The sequence below is a fragment of the Chiloscyllium plagiosum genome, unplaced genomic scaffold (genome assembly GCF_037043375.1).
Source record: "Chiloscyllium plagiosum isolate Xiang-an unplaced genomic scaffold, Cpla_swu_hap1 HiC_scaffold_45, whole genome shotgun sequence".
NCBI lineage: Eukaryota > Metazoa > Chordata > Chondrichthyes > Orectolobiformes > Hemiscylliidae > Chiloscyllium > Chiloscyllium plagiosum.
The window spans coordinates 5,566,327-5,590,929 of record NW_028270183.1 but is presented as its reverse complement, the minus strand read 5'-3'; the positions used below and the strand labels follow the sequence as shown (position 1 = coordinate 5,590,929).

Genomic DNA, 24,603 nt, shown 5'->3' with positions numbered 1-24,603 from the left:
AATATCTTCAAAAAAGATGCCTGCAAAAAGATCAAGGGCAATTAAAAATAAAACAATGTCCAACATTTTGCTTACCTGAAAGGGAAACATATTTTTGATTAAAAATGTTGGAACGGGACTAAAACAAAAAAAAAATCAATAAGTTTGTTTGATAAAAAGAAAAATGATTTATTGTTTTAACAAAGAGTTACAGACAGTCAATATTTGAATAGAATGGCAAATACTATTAATGCTGCATATTATTTGATTACAAATGGATGTATTATTTACACTGAACAGAACATATGGGATTGAACAGTTGGTGATGCAGTCTTCTGCAGGTATAATTTGTAGACCAGTTTTCAATTATGTAAAGACTTGAATATAGATTTTTTAAAAAAAAAAAAAGCCCATCAAGCAACTCGCTCAACAGTAAATCTTTCAAGTTAGGGTTGTTACTTTAAGACCACAAGCTACCAGCCGTAGTCCACTAAAATACTATTTCTTTCTTTGTCTGCCCCATTCCCATAATCACTGGGCTCCAAGGTTTCTGTCACAGTTACAGTGGCAGTAGCTCCTTGAGCTTCTCCTTTGTGGCGTTTGACAGGTTTTCAGGAAATCGCACATGGAACTCGATCACCAAATCGCCGCGGCGGTCTGGTTGTTTTGGCAGTGGCAGTCCTTCGGATGCTATCCTTCTCTGCGAGCCTGGCTGAATAACATCCTTGAAAGCCATCATGTGGGTTTTCTTATCCAGTGTCGGGATAGATAACGTACAACCGCAAAGCGCCTGAAACAGCAGAAGAAACAGGGGTCCTTAGTAACGTGACACTAGCTACCCACGAGTTTTGAGAAGATTTGTAGCTCAGGTTGAGGTTTTGTATGTAGGTTTGCTCGCTGAGCTGGAAGGTTCATTTCCAGATGTTTCATTACCCTACCCTAGGTAACATCTTCAGTGGGCCTCAGGCAAAGCAATGCTGAAAATTCCTGCATTCTATTTATATGTTTTCTTTGGGTTGGTGATGTCACCACAGGAAATATCACCACCACAGGAAATGACATCACCAACCCAAAGAAAACATAAATAGAAAGCAGGAATTTTCAGCATTGCTTCGCCCGAGTCCCACTGAAGATGTTACCTAGTAGGGTAACTAAATGTCTGGAAATGAACCTTGCAGCTCAGCGAACAAACCTATATCCAAAACTAGCTACGCACCTGCCCACGCGGAGGTTTAACGGGAATAACCTCTCAACAACTTGCATTCATATATCGCCAAGCAACATACCAAGACCTGCCAGAAGCAGACAGACAAGAACTTGATACCCAATGATGTTAGGAGAGGTGACCAAAAGCTCAGAGGAGGAGAGAGTAGAAAGACAAAGTCTAGACAGGGAACTCTAGGAGTGAGAGCATGTAAGCTTCTGAAGATACAGAATGTCAAAGATTGAAAACCAATGATACTCTATAAGGTAAGAGTCAGAAGAGCGTGGAGACATTGGAAAGTGATGTAGGGCTGAAGCAGCTAACTGTTTTGTTTAGGTGGAGCAAGGCCACAGAAGGATAACAATTTTAAAAGAAAAACATGTGTTTTAAAATGTAATCCCAAAAGCACAAAGGGAGCTAATTCAGTGCATTACACAAATTTGTTCCAGAACAGCTGCTCATTCTCTACAGCCCTAAGTTTCCTTGAAATATTCACATCCTCCCTGTCAGACTGCACATTCCAGATCATAACTCACTGTACAAGAAAAATTCTTGTTTTTCTTCTATTTGTGACCTTTGCCAATTGTCTTAAACATGCCCTCTAGTTGCCATTGGCAACACTGACTCCTTACTTACCCAGTCAAAAACCTCTTCATAATTCTGAACCACATGATTAAATCACCACTCTGCTCCAAGAAAAACCAATCCAGCTTCTATCGTCTCTCCAGAGAATAGAAATCTCCCACAGGTGAGTGCTCAGACCCCCCCACTGCAACTCCACCAAAAAGTATCGATACAAAAACAGCACCTACCTCCCGGAGGCTGATCCTCACTTGGTAGATGATGTCAGACCCGTTCCGTTTGAAGACTGGATGTGGCTTGTCCTTGAGCACAAAGATGATATCGGCAGGAATATTGTTGGGAGTTTCATCGCCCTCCTTGGGGAAGGTGATCTTTGTCCCTTCCTTCCAGCCTTTCTTGATTTCAATGGTGAGGATGGTGTCCTCCTGCCGGGACGTGTGCCGGTCAGGGTTCAGCCGCTTCCGCCGGATCTTCATCTTCTTGGTGCAGCCGGTGAGGATCTCCTCCAGGGAAACCTTCAGATCATGCATGACAGGAGGGTCCTGCTTCTTAGCAGTGCCCCGCGTTCGGTGAAAGCCAGACATGCCGCCCATGTTCCCCATGCCACCCATGCCGAAGCCACTGAAAGAGCTCAGCGGATCATCGTCAATCTCCATGTCTTCTTCGCCATTTCTCTGTCCAAAGAAAATGTCAAATGGGTTCCTTCCGCCAAAGAATTCAGCAAACACAGCATGGGGGTCCCCGTGGAATGTGTACTGGAAGTTGGTGCCATTGGGACCTGCAGCTCCACCACCCTTAAGCCCTAAAGCAGACGGGGGAGGGAGTCGGAGGAAAAACAGATACAAGTTTTTGAAAATGCCGAAAAATCAGCAGATAGATTGAGAATATCACTATCAAGATGATGAACTGACTGAACCCAGAGGTGGCAGGGACAAGGAGAAACTGCAAACCAGTTAAAAATTGTTATAAACTGGCTGTTGGTGTCCACTAATCATTGCCCAGAGAAACAACCTTACTCATTAATAACCACTAAACAAAGGGGACTGTCCACAAGCATTTTATGGGAAGTGACTACTGACACTAATCAGAAGGAGATTAAGTTTGAGCAACTAAAATGTGGATGAGAGTTTTAGCAGCAGATATGGTGGGAGACAGGGCAGAGATTGGCAATATTGCTGATAAGACAGAATATACGGTTGGAAGCTCACCATGGAGTCAAATTGGATATCAAACATCCTGATTCAACTGCAAGGCAATGGTTAGAAAGAAACAGGGGGATAGAGTCCATAGCTAGGGAACAGAGAATAGCTTTAATGATTTCTCTCTGCATTTAATAAAATTCAACAAAACAAACAATTTGTGCACTGGCATAGACACTAGACTATAAAAGACAGGTGTCACATGTGTTCATCTTCATGGCTCATCCTCTGGAAACCCCCGATCAAGTTAAAGTTTAACACTTCTACTTGATCCACTTGCCTCCAGTTACTGAGCACCTAAACTCACCACTTATACACAATCATCTGGAAAGCATTACGGAAAGCTCCTTCTCAGATCTCAAACCCACACTTTCAAATTTAGCAACCTATGAGTGAAACTTTAGGGAGAAGAGGATGTGCTGAAGGATCTGAAGAGTGGCTTAGAGGTCCTCCTGTCTGGATGGTGTTATCTACATCATGTTCACACCAGGCTCACCTTCTATGACAACAGTTAAATAAGGTAACTATCAGTGTTGAATACAGCCTATGATCAAGATAAATTTCAAGTGGTAAAGATACAGTATAGCTCAGATACTTGTCAGTCAGTTTAATATGTACTAAAAGATTTCAGTATATTTGCCTCCTGTTTTGCTGAGGAGATCCATCCAAATTTAGCGCCACAGGCAACACCAATCAGATACTTATTCTCCATGGTCACCCTCACCAATGTTGGTGAGCTCTTGCACCAAGTGGTACTGCCAGCACAGGTGCGCCAAATGTCCAGTATAGCTCAAATTAGAACCAGCATGTTCAGGGATGATGTTGGGACTTCCTCACCCAAAGGATCCTGAAAATCTGGAATTCCCTCTCCCTGCAATATGCTGGGGAAAGCAGAGGTGGCCACTGGGAAAAAAAAAGTTAGTTCAGGGAACATAGGCATTGCTGCCAGGACCAGCCTTTATTGTTCATCCCTACATTGAGTTGGAGAAGATGGTGCTGAGACCACTGTCCATTGGTGCAGCACTGTTAGAGAAGCAGTTTTAGCATTCTGATCCAGGAACAGTGAAGAAATAGTGATGCATTTACAGTCAGGATGGCGAGTGGCTTGGAGGGGCAAGCTGCAGGGGATGGTGTTCCTACATATTAGGAGAGTTAACCACAAGTTTTGTCCATGTCAGCCTGTCTCTCAATGCGCATTCTTTTCATTGTAGAGGGCGTCATCCTAGATAGTAGAAGTCTTGGGTTGAAAGATGCTAAGGCACCAGGGCAAGTTAATGCAGTGCAACTTAATCGAAAAGATTTCATATCCGAGTACACATCTTTGTTAGGAACATGAAACCAAGACAGTTAAAAATAATGTCAAGATGCAGATCAACCATGATCTAACTCAATGCCAAAGCAGGCTTCAGGGGCTGACTGGTCACTTCTCCCCCCCCCAACCGAATGCTCCTTAGTAGCATCTATTAACAGAACTCCTGTATCATTGTCAGGGAGGATGCAGTGAACAGTTTCCCCCAATTACTCCGTAGGTTCACGTGATCTGACCTGTCGCTGGAAAAATAGGCTGCTTCAGATGAAACATTACTTGTCTTCCTGCAAAGAAAGCTATGATTACAATTAGTACTGTGGCAGGGAGGTATTCAAATATTCAGCTGATGTACGCTCCATCTGTCCCTGAAACAAGGAATTCAATTTGTTTGTGTTTCCAAGTGCTGACCAGCAGTGGTCTTATTCAGTCAACAGCATCCAACAATGAAAAGGAAGCTCACAGTGAAAGGCTGATGTGGACAAAGCACGTGGTTAACTCTCCTCAGTCGGATGGGTATCGCAACGCAAGGCAAGTGCTGGAAGGACAGCAGGAACGATGATAGTTCAATTTTGGGTCAGTGCTGAGTTAGCTGATTACAGGCAGTGCAACGTTTATGGGCTCTGCTATTAGTTACAGCTATTCTGTTGCTGAGAAAAGGGTAAAAAAACAAAATTGCATTTACAGAGAGCCTTTTACACTCGGAGCGGTTTGAATGGCTCTGCATCCAGTGAAATACTCTTGAATTGGAGCTCAACGCACAAGCGCAGAAAGATTGTAGAGCTGGAGGAAAACAGAAATACAGTGAAGGATAAGATAATTGCGGGATGATGATTTAAACATTGATAAATTATTGGGATAGGAACCAACGTAGGTCGGCAAGCACAGGGCAATGACGCTCAGGACTTTCGACACGATAGTGAGAAATTTTCACTCAAGTCTTCTCATCCTGAGCAAGTGTAGCTCAGTTCTTCCATTAGAATATTTATGCTGTTAAATCTGATTAGTAGCCTGCTTTTATCAGAGTGAATGCTTTGCTATGGAATACTGCTGAGAGTTGAAAGCTGCATCTGCCCACTGACCCAGAAGATTTTGATGTTTTTGCCACCTGGCTTGCATATTAATTATGTTCTGCAGTGAATCACTTACGTTCAGGTAGCTCTATGCACATGCAACATCCAAAACCTAAAGTAGCAATTAAAGGCACCATACAAAGGCTTTCACTTCTATTTTGAGTTGGAGAGATGCTGGGTGCAATTCTGAACCTTATGAAAAACATACACCCATTCTGTATTTTGATAACCACAGCAAAAAGTTCAAGGTGAAAATGCCTACAGACCAGCCCTGCCCTGTTACCAGTGCAATGCAACTGATGCCAATAGTTTTATAGAACAGTACAGACCCTTCAGTCCTTGATGTTGTGCCGACCTTTTATCCTACTCTAAGATCAAACTAACATACATACATTCATTTTACTATCATCCATGTGCCTAGCAAAGAATCGCTTAAATGTCTAATGTATCTAACTCCACTACCACTGCTGGCAATGCATTCCATGCACCCACCACTCTCTCTGTAAGAACTGACCTCTGACATCTCCCCTAAACCTTCCTCCAATCACCTTAAAATTATGCCCCCTTGTGATAGCCATTTCTGCCTGGGAAAAAGTCTCTGGCTATGCCTCTCATCATCTTGTAAACTTCTGTCAAGTCAAGCCTCATCCTTCTTCGCTCCAATGAAAAAAGCCCTAGTCTCCTCAACCTTTCTTCATAAGACAGCCCTCCAGTCCAGGCAGCATTCCTCAATGGCTCACTCACAATATCCCAAAGCAATCATCTACCTTCCCTTGTTGTAGTATCTGGATGACTTCTCTTGTTACGTCTACAATACAGTCAGTTTAGATTACTTACAGTGTGGAAACAGGCCCTTCGGCCCAACAAGTCCCCACCGAAGCGCAACCCACCCAGACCCATTCCCCTACATTTACCCCTTCACCTAACACTAATGTGAGGCTGCATTCTGGTGCAACCCTGCATTATAGAAAAAATCGTGCTTTAGAAATAGTGCTTAAAGTGCTGACGATGTAATTGCATGACAGCTAGCAGACGTTTTAAAAGTTTGCACTTTAGTCCCCAGTTTGTCAATTGCGTTACAGCAAATTCTCATTGCAGAAACACACGTGACAGCAGAACAGCCTGTGTTCAACCCATTCCAAAAGCTGTCCACTCTGATGGAGAGAACAACTTTACCAACAAAGTTGTAGATTCAAATCTTAATTTTCAAGTGAAGGACAACAATTGGAAAATGTTCAACATGGATAGATTTCCAGACATCAAGGGATATGGAGATTGTGCAGGAAAATGGAATGGAGGCAGATAAGAAGGTTGAATGGCAGAGCATATTGAAGGGGCTCAATGGCCTTCTCCTGCTCCCAAGAGCTATCTTTGCCACTTTAATCAGATTCCTGAACATCAGGTGATGTGAAACACAATTACTTCTTTTCAAACTTGTTTGTTGTGATACAACTAAAGTCCAAAAAGTACATGAGTCAGACTACACCACCTGAACAGGAGTGTGCCAGGTCAGATTAAACATCCCTTACCTTCCTCGCCATATTGATCGTAGATTTCTCGTTTCTTGGGATCACTCAGGACATCATAAGCCTCAGCAATCTCCTTGAACTTCTCCTCTGCATCTGGAGATTTGTTCTTGTCAGGATGGTACTTAAGGGCTAGCTTCCTGTATGCCTTCTTGATATCTTCCTCTGCTGTTCCTTTATTAATGCCCAGGATTTTATAATAATCCTTCCCCATCTTCTACCTACAGAAGTGGAAAGGTAATATATTAGGTCAGCATTCCAACGCCATCTCAGTGCCACAGGAACACTATTCCCTCTCCATTTCCCTGCTCCACCAGTGCAGTCAAATAGTTCCAACAGTCACCCACTGCACTTGACCAGTGAGAGAGCAAGTGGTTTCGGCAAATGTCACTGTGGCTCAGGCCTTGCATTCAGGCCCTGCTCCGGAGAGCTCAGCTCAATTTATTTGGCATTTCATGCAGTACAGGAGGCCCCTTTTACCTGCGAGGCCATATGTGAAAGATCCCAAGAATTATTCCTCAGCCAGCATAAGGAATTTTCTGGTCATTATCACATTGCTGTTTGTGGGAGTTTGATGTGCATAAACTGGCTGCTGTGTTTCCTGCATTACAACAAGGTAGCAGGGAACACCTTGTGGCCGTGTACAGCACAACAGAAACAAAAGATTCTCTTACATGATGAACTAAGGCATCAGCAAAGGGTCAGGACAAGAAAAGGTGTCTCAAACCTACAAAATCCTGAGGGCACTCCACATGGATTTTGAAAGGATGTTTCTCCTTGTGGGAGAGAACAAGGGGACACAGCTTACCTAATGTGAAAGATTGTTCTGTTACCCTGTAAAGAATGCAAAAAAGATGTACAAGGATGTTACCAAGACTGGAAGGCTCGAGGTGCAAGGATAGACTGGGATTATTTTCTCCCCCCCTGGAGTGTAGGAGGCTGAGGTTTATAAAATCATGAGGGGTAAAAATAAGGTGAATAGCCAAGGTCTTTTCCCCAGGGTTGGGGAGTCCAAACGTAGACGGTTTAAGGTAGAGGGTAAAAATTTAAAAGGGATCAGAAGGGCAATGTATCAGAGGGTGGTGCATATATGGAACGAGCTGCCAGAGGAAGTGGTATATGCAGGTACAGACACAACATTTAAAAGGCATCTGGATTGGTACAGGAATAGGAAGGATTGAGGGGGATATGGGCCAAATGGGACTAGTTCAGTTTCGGAAGTCTGGTCAGCATGGGTGAGTTGGGCCGAAGGGTCTGTTTCCATGCTGTATGTCTCTATGGTCTCAGAGTGACGAGCACTTTCAGTTCAGATTTATAATCGTCCTTAAATGGATACAGGATGTTTGTTGACTTATAAACCTCTTGTACCCTTTCCACTATTGGTTGCACATGTCGTAACATCTTGAGGCTTATTGTTTTTTGGAAAGATCCTTAGTCAGTGCCAAGTATTTGCCATGTGATATTGTGAAGATTTCTGTATCAGGGAGATTCTATGAAGTTGACAACTATGGAATTAAATACTGGCACGGACATAAATCCTTGTACGCCCCTCGGGCTGTTCCAAGGAAAGGACCACATCCATTAAATTAACCTTGAATTGAAGCCAGCATTTTGTAAGCTAACTCAAATCCGCCAACAGAACGGGATTCAATGTCCAACTTAATCCAAATTATCTTTGGATGGTTGAGGGACTTCTTTGGTTATTTCACCTGGGCTGGTAGATAAAGCCCTGGTTACACCATAAGAAACCCCTCTGGTAATGCAGCATCAACGCCCACCCCCCAAACTATGGCACTGAATGTGTATCGGAACAGACACCTTTCACACTCAACAGGTAAAGATATTTACTGAACCAAGTTATTGACCAGCACAAGCAATTTTTTTTTATTCAACCTGTTCAGACAGGTTATGACACTCCTCTAGAGCAGATGGAAGGTGAACATAGACCTCCTGGCCCAGAGGTAGGGACAATGCCACAAAAGCCCCACACTTAATTTCCAAGATGGCGGCAGCGTGCAGGCTCCTGCCTGGAATTCAGCTGCTCCATCTGCTTTTACTTTCATTTCTTCTTTCAGAGTTTTGTTTTCTCCTTTAACCTACTTACCTTCTGTGGGGAGATCAGCAACGTCAAGGTGTCCAGCGCAGGGGAGATCAAACCGTGGTAGGGAGTGCGTACCCAGCATGGCTAAGCACTTGAGGACTGGAGTATTGAACTTAGATTCTTTATTTTTCTACTTTGTACCTTGGTACCTTTATATCTATGTACTTAATATAGCATAAAGAATGGCAACATAGTACACTTTTCAATGCACTCCTATAGTTGTACACATGACCTAATTCTAAAGTGATTATAGATTACTTGCAACTGTTCACTAGAAGCTAAGCAGCAACCAGCTTGAGACTTCAATAAAAAGAGACCCACAAGGATCAGTTAGCAGCTCATTTGCATTTAATTAAGAACCAAGTGCGATCCTAGATGTTGGTCTCACTATATTTGAACAGGTTTATATTTCTGAGCATAAGGATTTTTAATTGCAGTGGTAGTGTCCCTGTCTGTAGGCCAGATGACCCAAGTTCAATTCCCACCTGCTGCAGAGGTACGTAACAGGTCTGAACAAGTCCATTACGGTGCTGGTTATTAAATGGAACTGAGAATGCTGTTGTTCTCATCAGGCAGAAACAGCTGTACTATCAATTTCCAGACTGCAATGTGAAAGTGATTTACCTGCACAAGAGGAAATTTCTAGAATGACCCAAGGAAGCAAGACTTGTGGCCAGGTAAGATAGCGTTCCATATGAATAAATACAACAAATAAATAAGTAAATAAATAAATACAATATTTTGCCCGAAACATCGATTTCCCTGCTCCTCGGATGCTGCCTGACCTGCTGTGCTTTTCCAGCACCACTCTAATCTTGACTGATCTCCAGCATCTGTAGTCCTCACTTTCACATAATTCTGGAAGAGTCTGAGGGAGATATTTTCACTTGCTTGGGGAGACCAAAGTTAGGAATTACAAATAAGGAGTCAGTCACTAATGAATCCAAGAGGGAATTCAGTAGAAACTTTGGGTAAGAAAGTGAAACTTGCTAATGCAGGGAATGGATGAGGTGGAAAATGGACACATGCAACAGCAGCCAGGCTAGTTACACACCAAGGGGAAAAATCTGCTAATGTGGGGGAAGATTGAGCTGGGTGGAATGGGTGTGAATGAAACTCATCACAGGAACTGATCTTCCCACAGTTTAGCAACACTGAGGCAAGCAGATGCGGTCACCAGTTTGACTCCTGGACTATGCTGAGTAACATACCAACATACAGATAAGGGGCAGATGGAGAGTGTCCAACCACTCCTTGAGCTATCTCTGCCATTCAATAAGATCATGGCTGATGTGACTGCAGCCTCTCAACTCCACATTCGTGTTTATCCTCAATACTCAAACTCTCTGGTCAATCCAGTACCTATTTACCTAGTCTTAAAAACATACATGGCCCTGGCTTCCACCAACCTTTGGGGGGAGTTCCAACAAAGAGAATAAATATTTTTGGGAGATTCCTTATCCATCTCTTAGCTTCTTTCCAACTGCAGATGTGTTGAGTCACAAATTCCCACCAGTTTCCCTGTTAGATACTTTCAATCAACCTGTTCAGATGTGTTATGCACAAGGACAATTTGAACTAAGGCCTTCTGGTCCAAGCTAGAGGAATTACCATCACACAGAAAGACCTCTACCTCTGCCATCACCAGCCTCCCCCACTCACCCACCAAAGTTTCTTGCTAATCCCAACAATTTACCTGTTATTGCCATTTACTTCTTAGAATCCCTACTGTGGAAGCAAGCCATTCAGCCCATTGAGTCCACACTGCCCTCCAAAGAGCATCCCACCCCATCCCTGTAACCTTGCGTTTCCCATGGCCAATCCACCCAGTTTGCACAACCCTAGACGCTATGGGCAATTTAGGATGTTCAATCCACCTAACCTGCATGTCTTTGGACTGTGACAGGAAACCAGAGCACCCAGAGAAAACACATGTACAGACATGTGGAGAATGTGCAAATACCACACAGTCGCCTAAGGCTGGAATCAAACATGGGTCCCTGGCGTTGTGAGTCAGCAAATACTAACCACTGAGCTAGTGTACAGTCCTTTCAAAATTAAATTTGAAATATCAAGTTAGAATGAGAAAAGACCATGTCTTCCTGCACTTTCCTCTTCAATAAGCCCGATCAACTCTTTTGAAGAGGAATTCAATAAGAGCGTGACTTGCCTTTTGAAATCATTGCACACAGTCACAAAGGGGCATGAATAGTGATGGTGCTTGGTGATGCCTATCCCTCACTGATGATGCACTGCAGCCCCACACCCTGACCTACATGGTCTGCAAAATGATAGGAAAATAAAAGCCACTGGGCAGAAACCATTGGATCTGAAGTTCAGTCTTGTTTCATGTTCAGGCAACACCTTATTACAAATTACAAAACTCTGTATTGCACAATCCTCAAAAATCAGCAGTCAAATTAACAATCTGAAATTCAGGTCACATTGGGAGTTATGGAAACCTTCCAATAAACGTATAGATTCTTTTAAACTATCATTAAATATATTCATTTAGATTTTTCAAAAAAGGCCTTTTTGGGGCATGGGGGGGGTGGTGGTGCTTAACATTTCTATTGAACTGGGGAAAATAATTCAGACTGCAATTTGTGATCACGTCCTGCACTAATTTCTTAGGGATGGACGGGCAATAATACCCACATCCTGTGAAAGAATATTTAAATATGGACAGAGGAATTCTCAATAAGGCGAGCTGTTGGCAGTGTGTTAAGAAATGAATAGTAAGTCAATTAATAGGAACAGGTAATGTGGCAGGACATGAAGGGTTTTTATTCCCAAATCATATTTGAATGGATTGCCTGGGTATGACATAGGAGGAGAACAGAATCCCCCACTGTGTGGAAACACACCATTCAGTCCACTGAGGCCACACTGACCCTACGTACATCCTGCCCAGACCATTATTCCTGATGAAGGGCTTTTGCCCGAAACGTCGATTTCGAAGCTCCTTGGATGCTGCCTGAACTGCTGTGCTCTTCCAGCACCACTAATCCAGAATCTGGTTTCCAGCATCTGCAGTCGTTGTTTTTACCTGCCCAGACCTACCCCCTACCCGACCCCGTAACCTTACATTTCTCGTGGCTAATCCACCTAACCTGCACATCCCTGGACACTAAGGGCAATTTAGCATGGCCCATCCACCTTAACCTGCACATCTTTGGATTGTGGAAGGAAACTGGAGCACCCATCAGAAACAGGGCGAATGTGTAATCTCCACACAGACAGCTGCCTGAAGGTGGAATTGTATCCAGGTGCCTGGCGCTTTGAGACCGCAGTGCAAGCCACTGAGCCCTGTGCCATCCTCAATTCAAAACTGAATGGTGGGGGTGTGGGGTTTGTACAGACAGAATCAGTGTGCATGGGATTTATTCGCCTAGGGTGTGTGCTAACACTTCAGAAAATCCCATGTTGAAGATTGGTTTGGATAAGTGACAGGAGATAAACTGAAATGTTTAGAAAGGCGAGTGTTCCCAGGCCCAAGAAAGCCTCTTTGGGATGGATAGCCTGAGTCCATGTGGCAATTTTTGTACTTGATACTGTTTTTTTTTTTAGGGGTCAAAGGTTAGTTAGTGTGTGGAAAACTAAAATGACCTTGCGTAATATCAGATTTTTACAACAGTCCTTGGGTTTGTAGTCCAAAGGATATTTAACTATCTGGCATTTAAAGCAATTTCACATCTGAATCTCACTTATGGCGCAGGGCTCCCATGGAATTCGGTTCTGCCTGGGGAGTTCAGGAATTAACATTTGGATTCTCCTCATTAATTTCACTTTTCTAAAAAGCAGAGGGGTGAAAAATCAAATTATCTACACAAGTTAAGACCAAATCAGAAAATCTGAAGTCAATAGTTTTGTGGACAACCTCTTGGTAATGTCAATATTTGATGACTTTTTAAAAAATGTGCTTCTGCTCTTAATCAAGTTTGAGCAACGATGGCACTTTTCCTTCCTTTGTGTAGTCTGACCGCCTTCCAGAGGCATTGGGTGGGGTGTGCCTACATTTGCAGGAAACACCCACATGAATATTTGGTAACCATCCCCAAATATATTATTGAATTGAATTGAATTTATTGTCAAGTGTACCAAGGCACAGTGAAAAGTGAGCGATACAGGCAGATCACAGTTATGTAGCATAGATAAATAAATAATAGGTAAACAGCAGCAAAAACCAAAACACAGCTACAGGTGAATGCTAAGAGTTTGAGAGTCCATTCAGTATTCTAACAACAGGAGGGTAGAAACTGTTTTGAAACATGTGTGTGCATGCGCTCATGTGTGCGCACGTGTTCAGGCTACTGTACCTTCTCCCCAAGATAGATCTACCAGCACAAAATATAAAACTCAAACGTGGCATACTGAATACAGGCACCACTCAAACCACCAATTCAATGTCTCTCTGAAGCCAGAATCAACATCTTAAATAATCAAGATGGCATTATATGCCATTATCACTAGTAGAAAGCATTTATATCATTTAACCATCCACTAGGTCTTGCTATATATAAAAAAAAACAGTTCTGTTTCCACGGGCTCCATTATTTCACATTGCAGGAGACACCCACCCATGAAAGAAATAGTTCAAACATGACAGCAAAGGGAATTAATTCACTGTAATTTTACAAGCATCAACTTTCTCCCTTTACCTTCAAAAAGGGATTGCCATTTTAATATTTACAACATGTCAAACCAGCAGCCACTGGGTGAAACACTTGAAGCTCTACACCATCCAGGACAAAGCAACCCACTTGATCATACAATCCACTATTTTCAATACCAACACACACATACTGCAATGTGTACAATTTACAAGATACATTGCAGCAACTCACCAACTCCTTCAATAGTTCCCCCTCAAACCAATATGTTGTTATGTCACCTCGAAGATGAAGGGCAGCAAACACGGGAAGCCCATCACCTTCCATTTCCCTTGCAAGCCATACACCATTCAGACCTGGACATCACCGTTTCTTCGCAGATAAATGACTCGCAACTCACCACCCACTGCTCAAGGATAATAAGAAATACAGTAAGTGCTGTCTTTGTTAGTCACACTCATCTTGTGAATGAACAAGGAAAAACCTGGCCTCGCCAGTGAGACCTTAGACACTGAAAATAGGAGTAGGCTACTCAACCCTTGGAACCCACTCCACCATTCAATATCATGGTTGAGAATCCAATTCAGTACCTGTTCCCACTTTCTCTCCGTATCCTACATTTACTTAAGCCTGATAATCTCAAATTTTGGTAATCTGATAATCCTAGTTTCCTCTGGACCTCCATCAGCAACAGTACTTTCAGATGCCCAAGCCCTAAACACTGGGGGAATTTTCTCCCTAACCCTCTCTGTCTCTTCAAGATGCTTATTAACACCTATCTCTGTCATCAAACATTTGGTCACCTGTCCTAGTATATCTCCTGTGCAACTGTGTGTCAAACCTCATCTGATCCTGCTTATGTGGAGGACCTTGGGTTTTGTTTTTAAAACTATGCAAAAAGGTGCTATCTAAATACAAGTTGCGAGTTAAGCATCAGGAGGAAGCAAAAATAGATACGTTCAATAAGGAAATGGGGTTCACTGCCAATAGATAAAAATATTCAAATACAGTCTAACTGCAGAGCGACAGCCTCACCCTTCCAATTATACAAGATTGGAAAGGAAAGCGAAGATGAGAGAACGGACTAGTCAGCTCATCGACTTTCAGTTACTATCCGAACTCATTGTCGTATATACAATACTTCCCTTTCTACCATTACAAATAATTCAACCTCTCCAATTAAGCAAAACATTCAAGAAGTTTACTCAGACTCCTAGATGTTTCTACCACAGTAAGAGTCTGTATGGCCCATTGTTTCCACACAACTCAAATGACCTGATTGCATTAATCCCAGTTTCTGGTTCTTGGCCCATTGCTCTGGAGGCTATGGCAATGCAATTGTATATCTAAATACTGCTTCAATGTCATGGTGAGTTTCTGACCCAACCAACCTTTTCCAGGAATGAGTTCCAAACTCCCACCGCCCTCAGCAAAAAATATTCCCCTCTTAGCCTTTGACCTTAAATTCAAGTTCCTCTGGTAATTGATACCCTCTACTAACAGGAAAAATATCTTCCTATGCACCCTAATGGCACGCCTCATAACCTAATACAGTACATTTCTACTTGCCCCTGACAGCCCCAGATCATCCAATCTTTGCTTATAGCTCAGACCTTCCTGTCCAGGCATCATCCTGGTAAATCTCCTCTGCATCCTCTCTAGAGCAAATCACATTGTCCCAATAATGTTCTAATCAGAATGTTTTGGAGGTGCCTGTGTTGGACAGGGGTGTACAAAGTTAAAAAAAATCACAACACCAGGTTATAGTCCAACAGGTTTAATTGGGAGCACTAGCTTTCAGAGCACTCCGAAAGCTAGTGCTTCCAATTAAACCTGATCAGAACAGCACACATTACTCCAATTGTAGCCTACCCAGTGTTTTATACATAGTCTCCTTGCTCATGCATTCTATGCCTTAGCTAATAAGGGCAAGTATCCTATATAACTTCTTAACCAACTTACCTACCTACCCCATCACCTTCATGGATCTGTGAACATGCATGCCAGGGTCCCTCTGATCTTTAATACTTCCCGCATGCTACGATTTACAAGATTGGACAACTGGGCAGCACGGTGGCTCAGTAGTTAGCACTGCTGCCTCACAGCACCAGGGTCCCAGGTTCGATTCCAGCCTTGGGTGATTGTCTGTGTGGAGTTTGCACGCTCTCCCTGTGTCTGCGTGGGTTTCCTCCGGCTGCTCAGGTTTCCTCCCACAGTCCAAAGATGTGCAGGTTAGGTGAATTGGTCATGCTAAATTGCCCGTAGCGTTAGGTGCATTAGTCAGAGGGAAATGGGTTTGGGGGAGTTACTCTTCGGGTCAGTGTGGACTTGTTGGGCCGAAGGGCCTGTTTCCACACTGTAGGGAATCTAATCTAATCATAACCCCTTGCCTTGCTAGCCATCCCCAAGTGTATTTTCTGTGCTGTATCCCATTTGCCACTACTTTGCCCACCTGAGCAGTTCACAGATGTCTTCCTGCCATTTATGGCCATCTTCCTCGCTATTTACAGCCTGAATTTTGATCATTCTCCCTATATTTAAGTCCAAATCATTAATGCACACCATGAACAGCAAGGAGCCCCACTGGAAACAGACCACCAGCTACAGAAACATCCCTCTACCTTCCACCTCCTAGCTAATGTTCCACTTGGTCATGGATCCCATTAGCTCTTTACTGTCTGGACCAGATACCTCGAACATCGCTGTGTCAAAATTCCTTCTGTATTTCTGCTTCAAGTTCACATCACGTGGTTCAACACGTCACTTTGCAACTGTCTTTCAAACAAACCCACAGAGCTAAAAAACAAACCAACATTTTGAAAATAAATCAGGGGTGGTTCTCTCCAGTGCCGTAGCCAATAACTTTCCTTCGACCAACTTTGATACTATAAAAACAGCAGAGTTTGGTCCTTACCATAGTTATGCTGGGCATGCATGGTGCGAGATAAATAACTTTTTCCTTGCCCACCACCCATTAGCAGTTCAGGTTTTTGATCCAAACCTGCTAGTGTTGCCACTGACATTGCCATGGAACTGAACAGCACAGAAACAGGCCGTTCAATCCAACTCATCCATGCTGACCAGGTATTCTAAATTAATCTAGTCCCATTTGCCAGCATTTGGCCCATATCCCTCCTATCCATATACCCATCCAGATGCCTTTTAAATGTTGTCATTGTACCAGCCTCCATCACTTCCTCCAGCAGCTCATTTCATACACGTACCACCCTCTGTGAAAAAATTGCCCTTCAGGTCCCTTTTCAATTTTTCCCCTCTCACCTTAAGCCTATGCCCCTCTAATTTTGGACTTCCCTTCCCTGGGGAAAAGACCTTGACTATTCACCCTCTCCATCCATGCCCTTCAACGTTTTATAAACTGTGTCCTTCACTACACAAGGATCAATGAACCTTCTCAACCTCCCCATGGCCATTCACACACCTCCAGGCATCCTGTCCTCGGATTTTGCCTGTCCTCGGATGCTGCCTGAATTGCTGTGCTCTTCCAGCACCACTAATCCAAGACCCAGACTCTGGTCTAGTTCACCCTTCTATCTCTCCTTTCACAAGTCAACAGCATCCCCACAGTTTCTACTTCATTCAGATCTGATGACATTACAGAAAACCTTGAGTTGTTGCTAATAACAGATACACAACTGCAATGGGAGAGACAGAGTCAAAGTCATACAGCACAGAAACAGGCACAGAGGTCCTCTGGACCGAGCTTAGGAGGCCCTTTGCAATCCAAAGAGTTCAGAAAAGATGAACAAGGATGTTGCCAAGGTTGACGGCTTTGAGCTATAGGGAGAGGCTAAATAGGCTGGGGCTATTTTCCCTGGAGCGTCGGAAACTGAGGGGTGACCTTATAGAGGTTTATAAAATCATGAGGGGCATGGATAGGGTAAATAGACAAAGTCTTTTCCCTGGCAGGGGGAAAGAGTCCAGAATTAGAGGGCATAGGTTTAATGATGAGGGGGAAAAAAAACTTAGATGGGACCTAAGGGGCAACTTTTTCACAGAGGGTGGAGCGTTTATGTAATGAGCTGCCAGAGGAAGTGACAGAGGCTGGTACAATTACAAATTTAAAAGGCATCTGGATGGGTACATGAATAGAAAGGGTTTAGAGGGATATGGGCCAAGTGCTGGCAAATGGGACTAAATGAATTTAGAATATCTGGTCAGCGTGGATGGAGTTGGACCAAAGGGGCTGTTTCCATGCTGTACATCTGAGTCCTTTATCAATGGGGTTGCAGAGAACACTGGGTCAAATAGAGACAGGAGGGAAAAGAAGCAAAACCACAATAGTTTGACCTTTCAACATCACCCCTACCTAAAAAAAAAACAAAATCAGAAGCTGAGAAACTCAATGCATGGAGATCCAACCAAGTGCTGACCTGGGTTCACTAGCAAACTGGTGTCATTACCCATTTCAGTTCACTTCAGCAGGACTCAAACACCAAGTCTGTTGACTCTCCTCAGATGCTGAGGAGAAAGTGAGGTCTGCAGATGCTGGAGATCAGAGCTGAAAATGTGTTGCTGGAAAAGCACAGCAGGTCAGGCAGCATCCAGGGAACAGGAGAATCGATGTTTCGGGCATAAGCCCTTCTTCAGGAACCTTCTTCAGGAACCTTCCTGAAGAAGGGCTTATGCCCGAAACGTCGATTCTCCTGTTCCCTGGATGCTGCCTGACCTGCTGCGCTTTTCCAGCAACACATTTTCAGCTCTCCTCAGATGCTGCCAGACCCACTGGAGTCCCTCCAGCAATTTCTCTTTCCGGCTCTGATCCCTATGTTAGCTTGGGATCCAGATCTGACAGCTGATCAGTCATTGTCAAGTTGCTCTGCACCTTAGCAGGAGAAGGAATTTTGTTGTTGGTGGAGGGGGTGGGGTTTGTAAAGACCCCTTAATTCAGGTTTACTGCCAGAATGGGCTACATCCATATATTAAAAAAACCCAACTTAACCCCAATTTATTACAGGGGGGTGGTGGAGACAGAGAGACACAGACAGACAGAGAGACACACATATGTAGAGAGATAGACACACAGAGACAATTAGTTTTTTTAACCCTTTGCATGATTATATAGAAGGTACCTTAGACTCGAGGGCCTGTTCTTCTTTTGGAAAGTGACCAGGATGGGGAGAGAGTGTCGTCTCCATCCCACAGGGCTGTCACAACGTAAGGTATTCCGCCAGATAACTGGCACAAATCCCTCCCCAACAGCAGTGCCCCCTCAAACCCAGCGCCTAAGCCCGCACCTCCCAGCGAGGGGGAAACAATGTATCCGGGCGCCTGGCTCCGGGACAGAAAAGGATATATTCGCTCATCCACCCGCCCGCCCAATGTATCCACTTGGGGGGGGAACTCCCCTCGGCCTGGATACAATCGGATACCCAGCGACCAGAGGCACACTCACCCAGGGCCCACCGCTCTCGCCGTCTCTCCGCAACACTTTCAACAAAATTGCTCGAACTTTCAGGAACATTCCATGCCTCGTCACTTCCCTTCCCCTCCTCAAGCCCCACCCACCCCACCCCGTGGGCGGGGCTACTCTCCCATCCTCCCCGCCCCCTCACAGACACAGCGTCACATCACATTCATTCATTCATACATTCCGAGGAAGGGTCTCCGCACCCGAGATGTTAACTCCATTATAGACAATAGGTGCAGGAGTAGGCCATTCTGCCCTTCGAGCCTGCACCATCATTCAATGTGGTTATGGCTGATCATCCTTAATCAGTATCCTGTTCCTGCCTTATCCCCATAACCCTTGATTCCACAATCTTTGAGAGCTCTATCCAACTCTTTCTTAAATGAACCCAGAGACTGGGCCTCCACTGCCCTCTGGGGCAGAGCATTCCACACACCCACCACTCTCTGGGTGAAGAGGTTTCTCCTCATATCCTCTTCACCAATGCTGCCGGGCCCACTGAGTCTCTGCAGCGATTTTGTTCTGAGTTAAAGCGTCTGCTGTTCTTTCGGCTTTCATTCGTTCACCTCCCCGTGTCCCTAAAGGAAAGAATTGCTTCCAACACCCTCCCCCCAAACCCCAACTTCTCCCCCGGGCAAGAGGGAGGGCAGCAACAATGGGGTAGATGGCTTCATTCTCATGCTCAGAGCCCTGCGTTGAGAGAGAGAGCAACTTTTGGCAGCACTGGTGAGAGAGCGTTGTGGTAAGCCCATGTCTCCATTGCTGATCTGCACTTTATTTAAGGAAGGGGAGGAGTGTTTACTAGATGGATACGTGGAGCTTGTTGGGTTAGAGTCAAACTCAAATAGAGTCATAGAGCTGTACAGCATCGAAACAGACCTTTCGATCCAACTCGTCCATGCCGACCAGATATCCTACATTAATGTCGTCCCATTTGCCAGCATTTACCCATGTCCCTCTAAACCCTTCCTGTTCTTATACCTATCCAGACACCTTTGAAATGTTGTAATTGTACCAGCCTCCGCCACTTCCTCCTGAAGAAGGATTACACATGAAACGTTGACTTCTGGATTAGATTCCCTACAGTGTAGAAACTGGCTCTTTGACCCAACAAATCCACACCAACCGTCCGAAGAGTAACCCACCCAGTCCCATTTCCCTCTGGCTAATGCACTAACAATATGGGCAACTTAGCATGGCCAATTCACCTGCCCTGCACATCTTTGGACTGTGAGAGGAAACCGGAGCACCCGGAGGAAACCCACGCAGACACGGGGAGAATGTGTAAACTCCACACAGACAGTCATCCGAGGCTGGAATCGAACCTGGGACCCTGGTGCTATGAGGCAGTAGTGCTAACCACTGAGCCACCATGCCACACCAAAAGTGGATGTATACTGGATGGATGTATTCCATCTGGATGTATCACTACCTGGTATGGCAACTGTACCATTCAAGATCAGAGATGATTACAGAGAATGGTGAACTCGGCCCGGACAATCACAAAGGCCAACCTCCCATTGATAGAATCCACCTACCAGGCCCGCTGTCAAGGAAAGGCTGCCAGTATTCTCAAAGATCCATCCCACCCTGGCAATGTTTTTCTACAACCTGTATCATCGGGCAGAAGGTACAGAAGCCTGAACACATGTTTCTATCTTACTGTTGATAGAATACTGAATGGACTCACAAACTCTTAACATTTCCCCTTTCCCTGTGTTTTTGTTTTTGCCGCTGTTTACCAATTATTTACTTACCTATGCTACTTAACTGTGGGATCTGCCTGTGTTGTTCATAAGATAAAGCTTTTCACTATGCCTCAGTCCACATGACAATAAATTGAATTCAATTCGATTCGATTCTGCACTTCCTAATGCTGCCTGGCTTGCTGTGCTCTTCCAGCCTACTGCTTGTCGACCTTGGATTCCAGCAACTGCAGGTTTTTTTGTCCCTAACCAAGTCATTCACCAGTTCGTCTGGCAGCACATTCCATAAGCATATCACCGTCTGTGTGGAAACGTGCCCGTTAGGTCCTGTTTGTTTGTTGCTCCAATATGCTAACTGTACAGAACAGTATGACAGCCTTTATGACTGTGTATATTTACAAAGATATGTTTTGTGAATAAAGTATACTTTTGAAATAACAAAAAAAACTAAAGTCAGCAAGTGGTCTCATGAGCATAGGTTGTCATAGCTGGGCTTGTTTCCCCTGAAGTTTAGAAGAGTCAGGGGGTATTTCACTGAAGTGTGTAAGATCTTGAACAGGGCTGTATTCCCTAGAATTTAAAAGGTTAAGGAATGATTTATTTGGAAGCTTTAATGAAGAGGAGCAGATAGTTTCCTTTTCTACTCTATTTGCATAGTCTACAGAGAGGGGGCATAGCCCAAATATTAAGAATGAAATTAACAATGCAGGAGGTGTTTGGAACTTTCTTCAATGAATGGTAATTGATAATCAATCAACTGATAATTTCAGATCTTTTACCAGTTACAGGGAATTTCCAAAGTAAATAATCATTCTCGTTAGCCAGTGGTTGCTGACAATGACAAGAGAAACTGGTTAACTAAATGTGTTTGATGTCATGGGTCAAAGACAGGCATGGGTAGTATACAAGTATACTTGTACAAGTAAGAGATGCCTTTGGTTCATGTGTTGGATAGAGTCCACCTCAATGTTTGTTTGTTTTCTTCATATGCTTCTGCACTGCTTTAGTGACTACATACTTTTTGTCTATTAATAAAGTATAGTTTTGAAATAAAAAAGTGTGGAGTTTGGTCAAAGATCAGCCATGATATCACTAAATACAGGTCAGGTTCAAGGATTAAATGTCCTCTCCCTGCTACAGGGAGTAGCATTCTCACAAGTGCCCTCATGTACTTCAGTTCCTGTGGTGCCCACCAATCACACGAGGCATTGGTGAGAGGGGAGGGTGTATACAACTGGACACACTATGTAACAGGGACACCTGGACCCAGAAGTATAGCTGCAAAGGAGAGATGGGCCATCTCAGAGAACCTCTCAACTGTGTGAGACCTGATCCTGGTCATGGCCAGAGCCAGAAGTAGTCGAGAGTAGGGGAGATCAAGCCAACGTGGGGAAAGCATGACAAAGAGGAGGAGATAGAGCCCTTGGAAGAAGTGCTGTCCCACCATGGCTATGCACTTCAGAAAGATTGCAATGGTTTAACTTTTAGCTTTATTTCCTTATTTTTCCACCTAATACTAAGAAGGACTATAATGTCTAACTTATAACTTTTTTTACGGTATTCTGTGATTTTTAACATTGTTCTTTTTTTTCTACTTTGTTCTTAAGTTTTTGTACCTGGGTACTTCGATCTAAGATGGTACCTTGTGTGGTGACATTGAAAAATTTTCACTATATGGTGGCTCAGTGGTTAGCACTGCTGCCTCCCAGTGCTATGGACCTGGGTGTGATTCCCACCTCGAGCAACTGTCTGTGTGGAGTTTGCACATTCTCCCCCGTGTCTGCATGGGTTTCCTCTGAGTGCTCCAGTTTCCTCCCACAGTCCAAAGATGTGCAAGTCAGGTCAGTTGGCCATGCTAAATTGCCCATAATGTTAGGTGCATTAGTGAGGGGTAAATATAGGTTAGGGGAATGGGTGGGTTACTGTTTGGAGGGTCGGTGTGGAACTGTTGGGCCAAAGGGCCTGTTTCCATACGGTAGGGAATCTATTCTAATCTGTAAAACTCCTGTACTTGAATACATGTGACAATAAAGTCTAAGTCTAAAAAAATCTGTTCACGTGAAGAGGGGGCAATTGATAAAGATGCCGAAAATGATTGAGCATTTCAGCAGCTCCACCTGATTTTCTCTTAATTCTACTGACTGGAGAGTCAGTAACCAGAACACACAGATTTCGGGTTGCTGGCAAAAGATCCAAAGGACAGGTGAATTGATTATTTTCATGTGATGAGTTATTGTGATCTGGAATTCGCTGTCTGAAAACCCGGTCAAAACTCTTGGAGAAAAGAGCGCACTGCAGCGATATGAGCAAAAGGGGACAAAGTGAGTTTAATTAAACAGTCTGTGGAAGTGGCAACAGACACAACAGTCTGCATGGCCTGTTCAGCCTAAAATTTCATTGCCAATAACTTAAAGCTGTGTTCAACTGGACAGGAAAATACACAGCTCCTCTGTCAACAAGATGAATTATGGAGAGAGATGAATTCTCTGGAAATGCAAAACAATGAACCATGATTGTATTGAATGAACCATGATTGTATTGAATGGTGGCACAAGCTTATTGGACTGAATAACCCCTCCCCCTTCGATTTTCCTCAAATGGATCAACATCTAAAAGGATAAGTCTTTTAGTTGTGTCCCTTTCAAATCTGCTTCACTCATCGTAATTACCACTACCTTTATTATCACTTTGTATTCTTATTCAGTAGTTGCCATCAAACCCAGTTTTTTTAAAAATTGTGACTGTAAGGGTGTCTTACCAAACTGCTCACAGAAAGTTTGTGTTCTGCCATCCTCTCATAATATGAACCACTATTTTCTATTTGGGTTGAGACTTTAGGGTCATCCTTACTGATAAGAACATCTGGACAGTTCTGTGTACTGAGGTTAGTCTGCAAACACCTTAAATGTTTATAAATCTCAAGATTGAAGTCAATAACTTGAATATGTATTGTCATTCCTTCACTGTCATTAGGTCAAAATCTGTGGGTGTCCTCATACTTGCCGTCTCCCACACCCTCCCACTCACTCTGGATTTCAGTAATTCATAAACATGGCTCTGCACCACATTCTCAAGTGACCCGATTGAAACTTACAGAATACTGAGAAGACTGCATAGAGTAGATGTAGAGAAGATGGTTCCGTTAATGGGAGAGACTAAGACCTGAGGGCACAGCCTCAGAGTGAGGGGACAACTTTTTCGAACTGAGTTCAGGAAGAATTTCTTCGGCTAGAAGGTGGTGAATGTGTGGAACTCATTACCACAGAGGCCAAGTCATTGTGTGTATTTAAGACAGAATTCTTAATTAGAGAGGGGATCAAAGGTTACACAGACAAGGCAGGTGTAGCTGGGAAACATATTAGCCATGATCGAATGATGGAGTAGACCTGATGTTGCAAATGGCTCCAAATCTTATTGCAACCAAGAATGTGCAATGAATACTAGCCCAGCCAATGACACTCACACCTCTTGAGAGAAAACTGTCTTCCTTTTCTTTTCAAAGATTTCACCGCCTCTGTGAGGAAACGCTGACATTGGAAATGTGACATCTGTGAATGATGTGTGGAATCAGGTGAATGATTCACAAACACGTGTAGGTTACACAGAGCACACCATCCACTATCAGATACATCCATTATATGTACTGACCAACACACAGCTGAAAGCTGATTGCCAGATCGGAATGGCAGAAAATGTGCCTTTAAAAATGAACAATTTGCACATAATGGATTCGCACTCATCACAGTACTTTTTACCACTTGGCATTTTAAGAGAGACCAAATTTCAATCCCAGGAAGAAATAAAAATTACCAAAATTGATTTTGAAATCAGACGTTGTAGAATGGAAATCTCAGGGGGATATTCAGCAACAAAGAAATTGAGCAGG

The 24,603-nt window shown here is 43.7% G+C and overlaps 1 protein-coding gene across 1 annotated transcript; it reads right to left on the bottom strand.

Moving 5' to 3' along the window:
- Window positions 1-378: 378 nt before the first annotated feature.
- LOC122552281 (dnaJ homolog subfamily B member 1-like) lies at window positions 379-19,085 on the bottom strand. The gene is made up of 4 exons (XM_043694977.2): window positions 18,997-19,085; window positions 6,873-7,090; window positions 1,996-2,567; window positions 379-769 (listed from the first exon to the last, which is right to left on the bottom strand). The coding sequence occupies exons 2-4, from the start codon at window positions 7,081-7,083 to the stop codon at window positions 539-541; spliced, it is 1,014 nt and encodes a 337-aa protein (XP_043550912.1). The 5' UTR covers window positions 7,084-7,090; window positions 18,997-19,085; the 3' UTR covers window positions 379-538.
- Between the last annotated feature and the right edge of the window lie 5,518 nt (window positions 19,086-24,603).

Excerpts from the sequence above, each read along its gene's own strand:
- LOC122552281 (XM_043694977.2), bottom strand. The coding sequence starts at position 7,083 with ATGGGGAAGGATTATTATAAAATCCTGGGCATTAATAAAGGAACAGCA. Across the intron at positions 2,568-6,872 it reads CGATCAATATGGCGAGGAAG|GGCTTAAGGGTGGTGGAGCT; the intron begins GTAAGGGATGTT and ends CGTCTGCTTTAG. Across the intron at positions 770-1,995 it reads TGAGGATCAGCCTCCGGGAG|GCGCTTTGCGGTTGTACGTT; the intron begins GTAGGTGCTGTT and ends CTGCTGTTTCAG.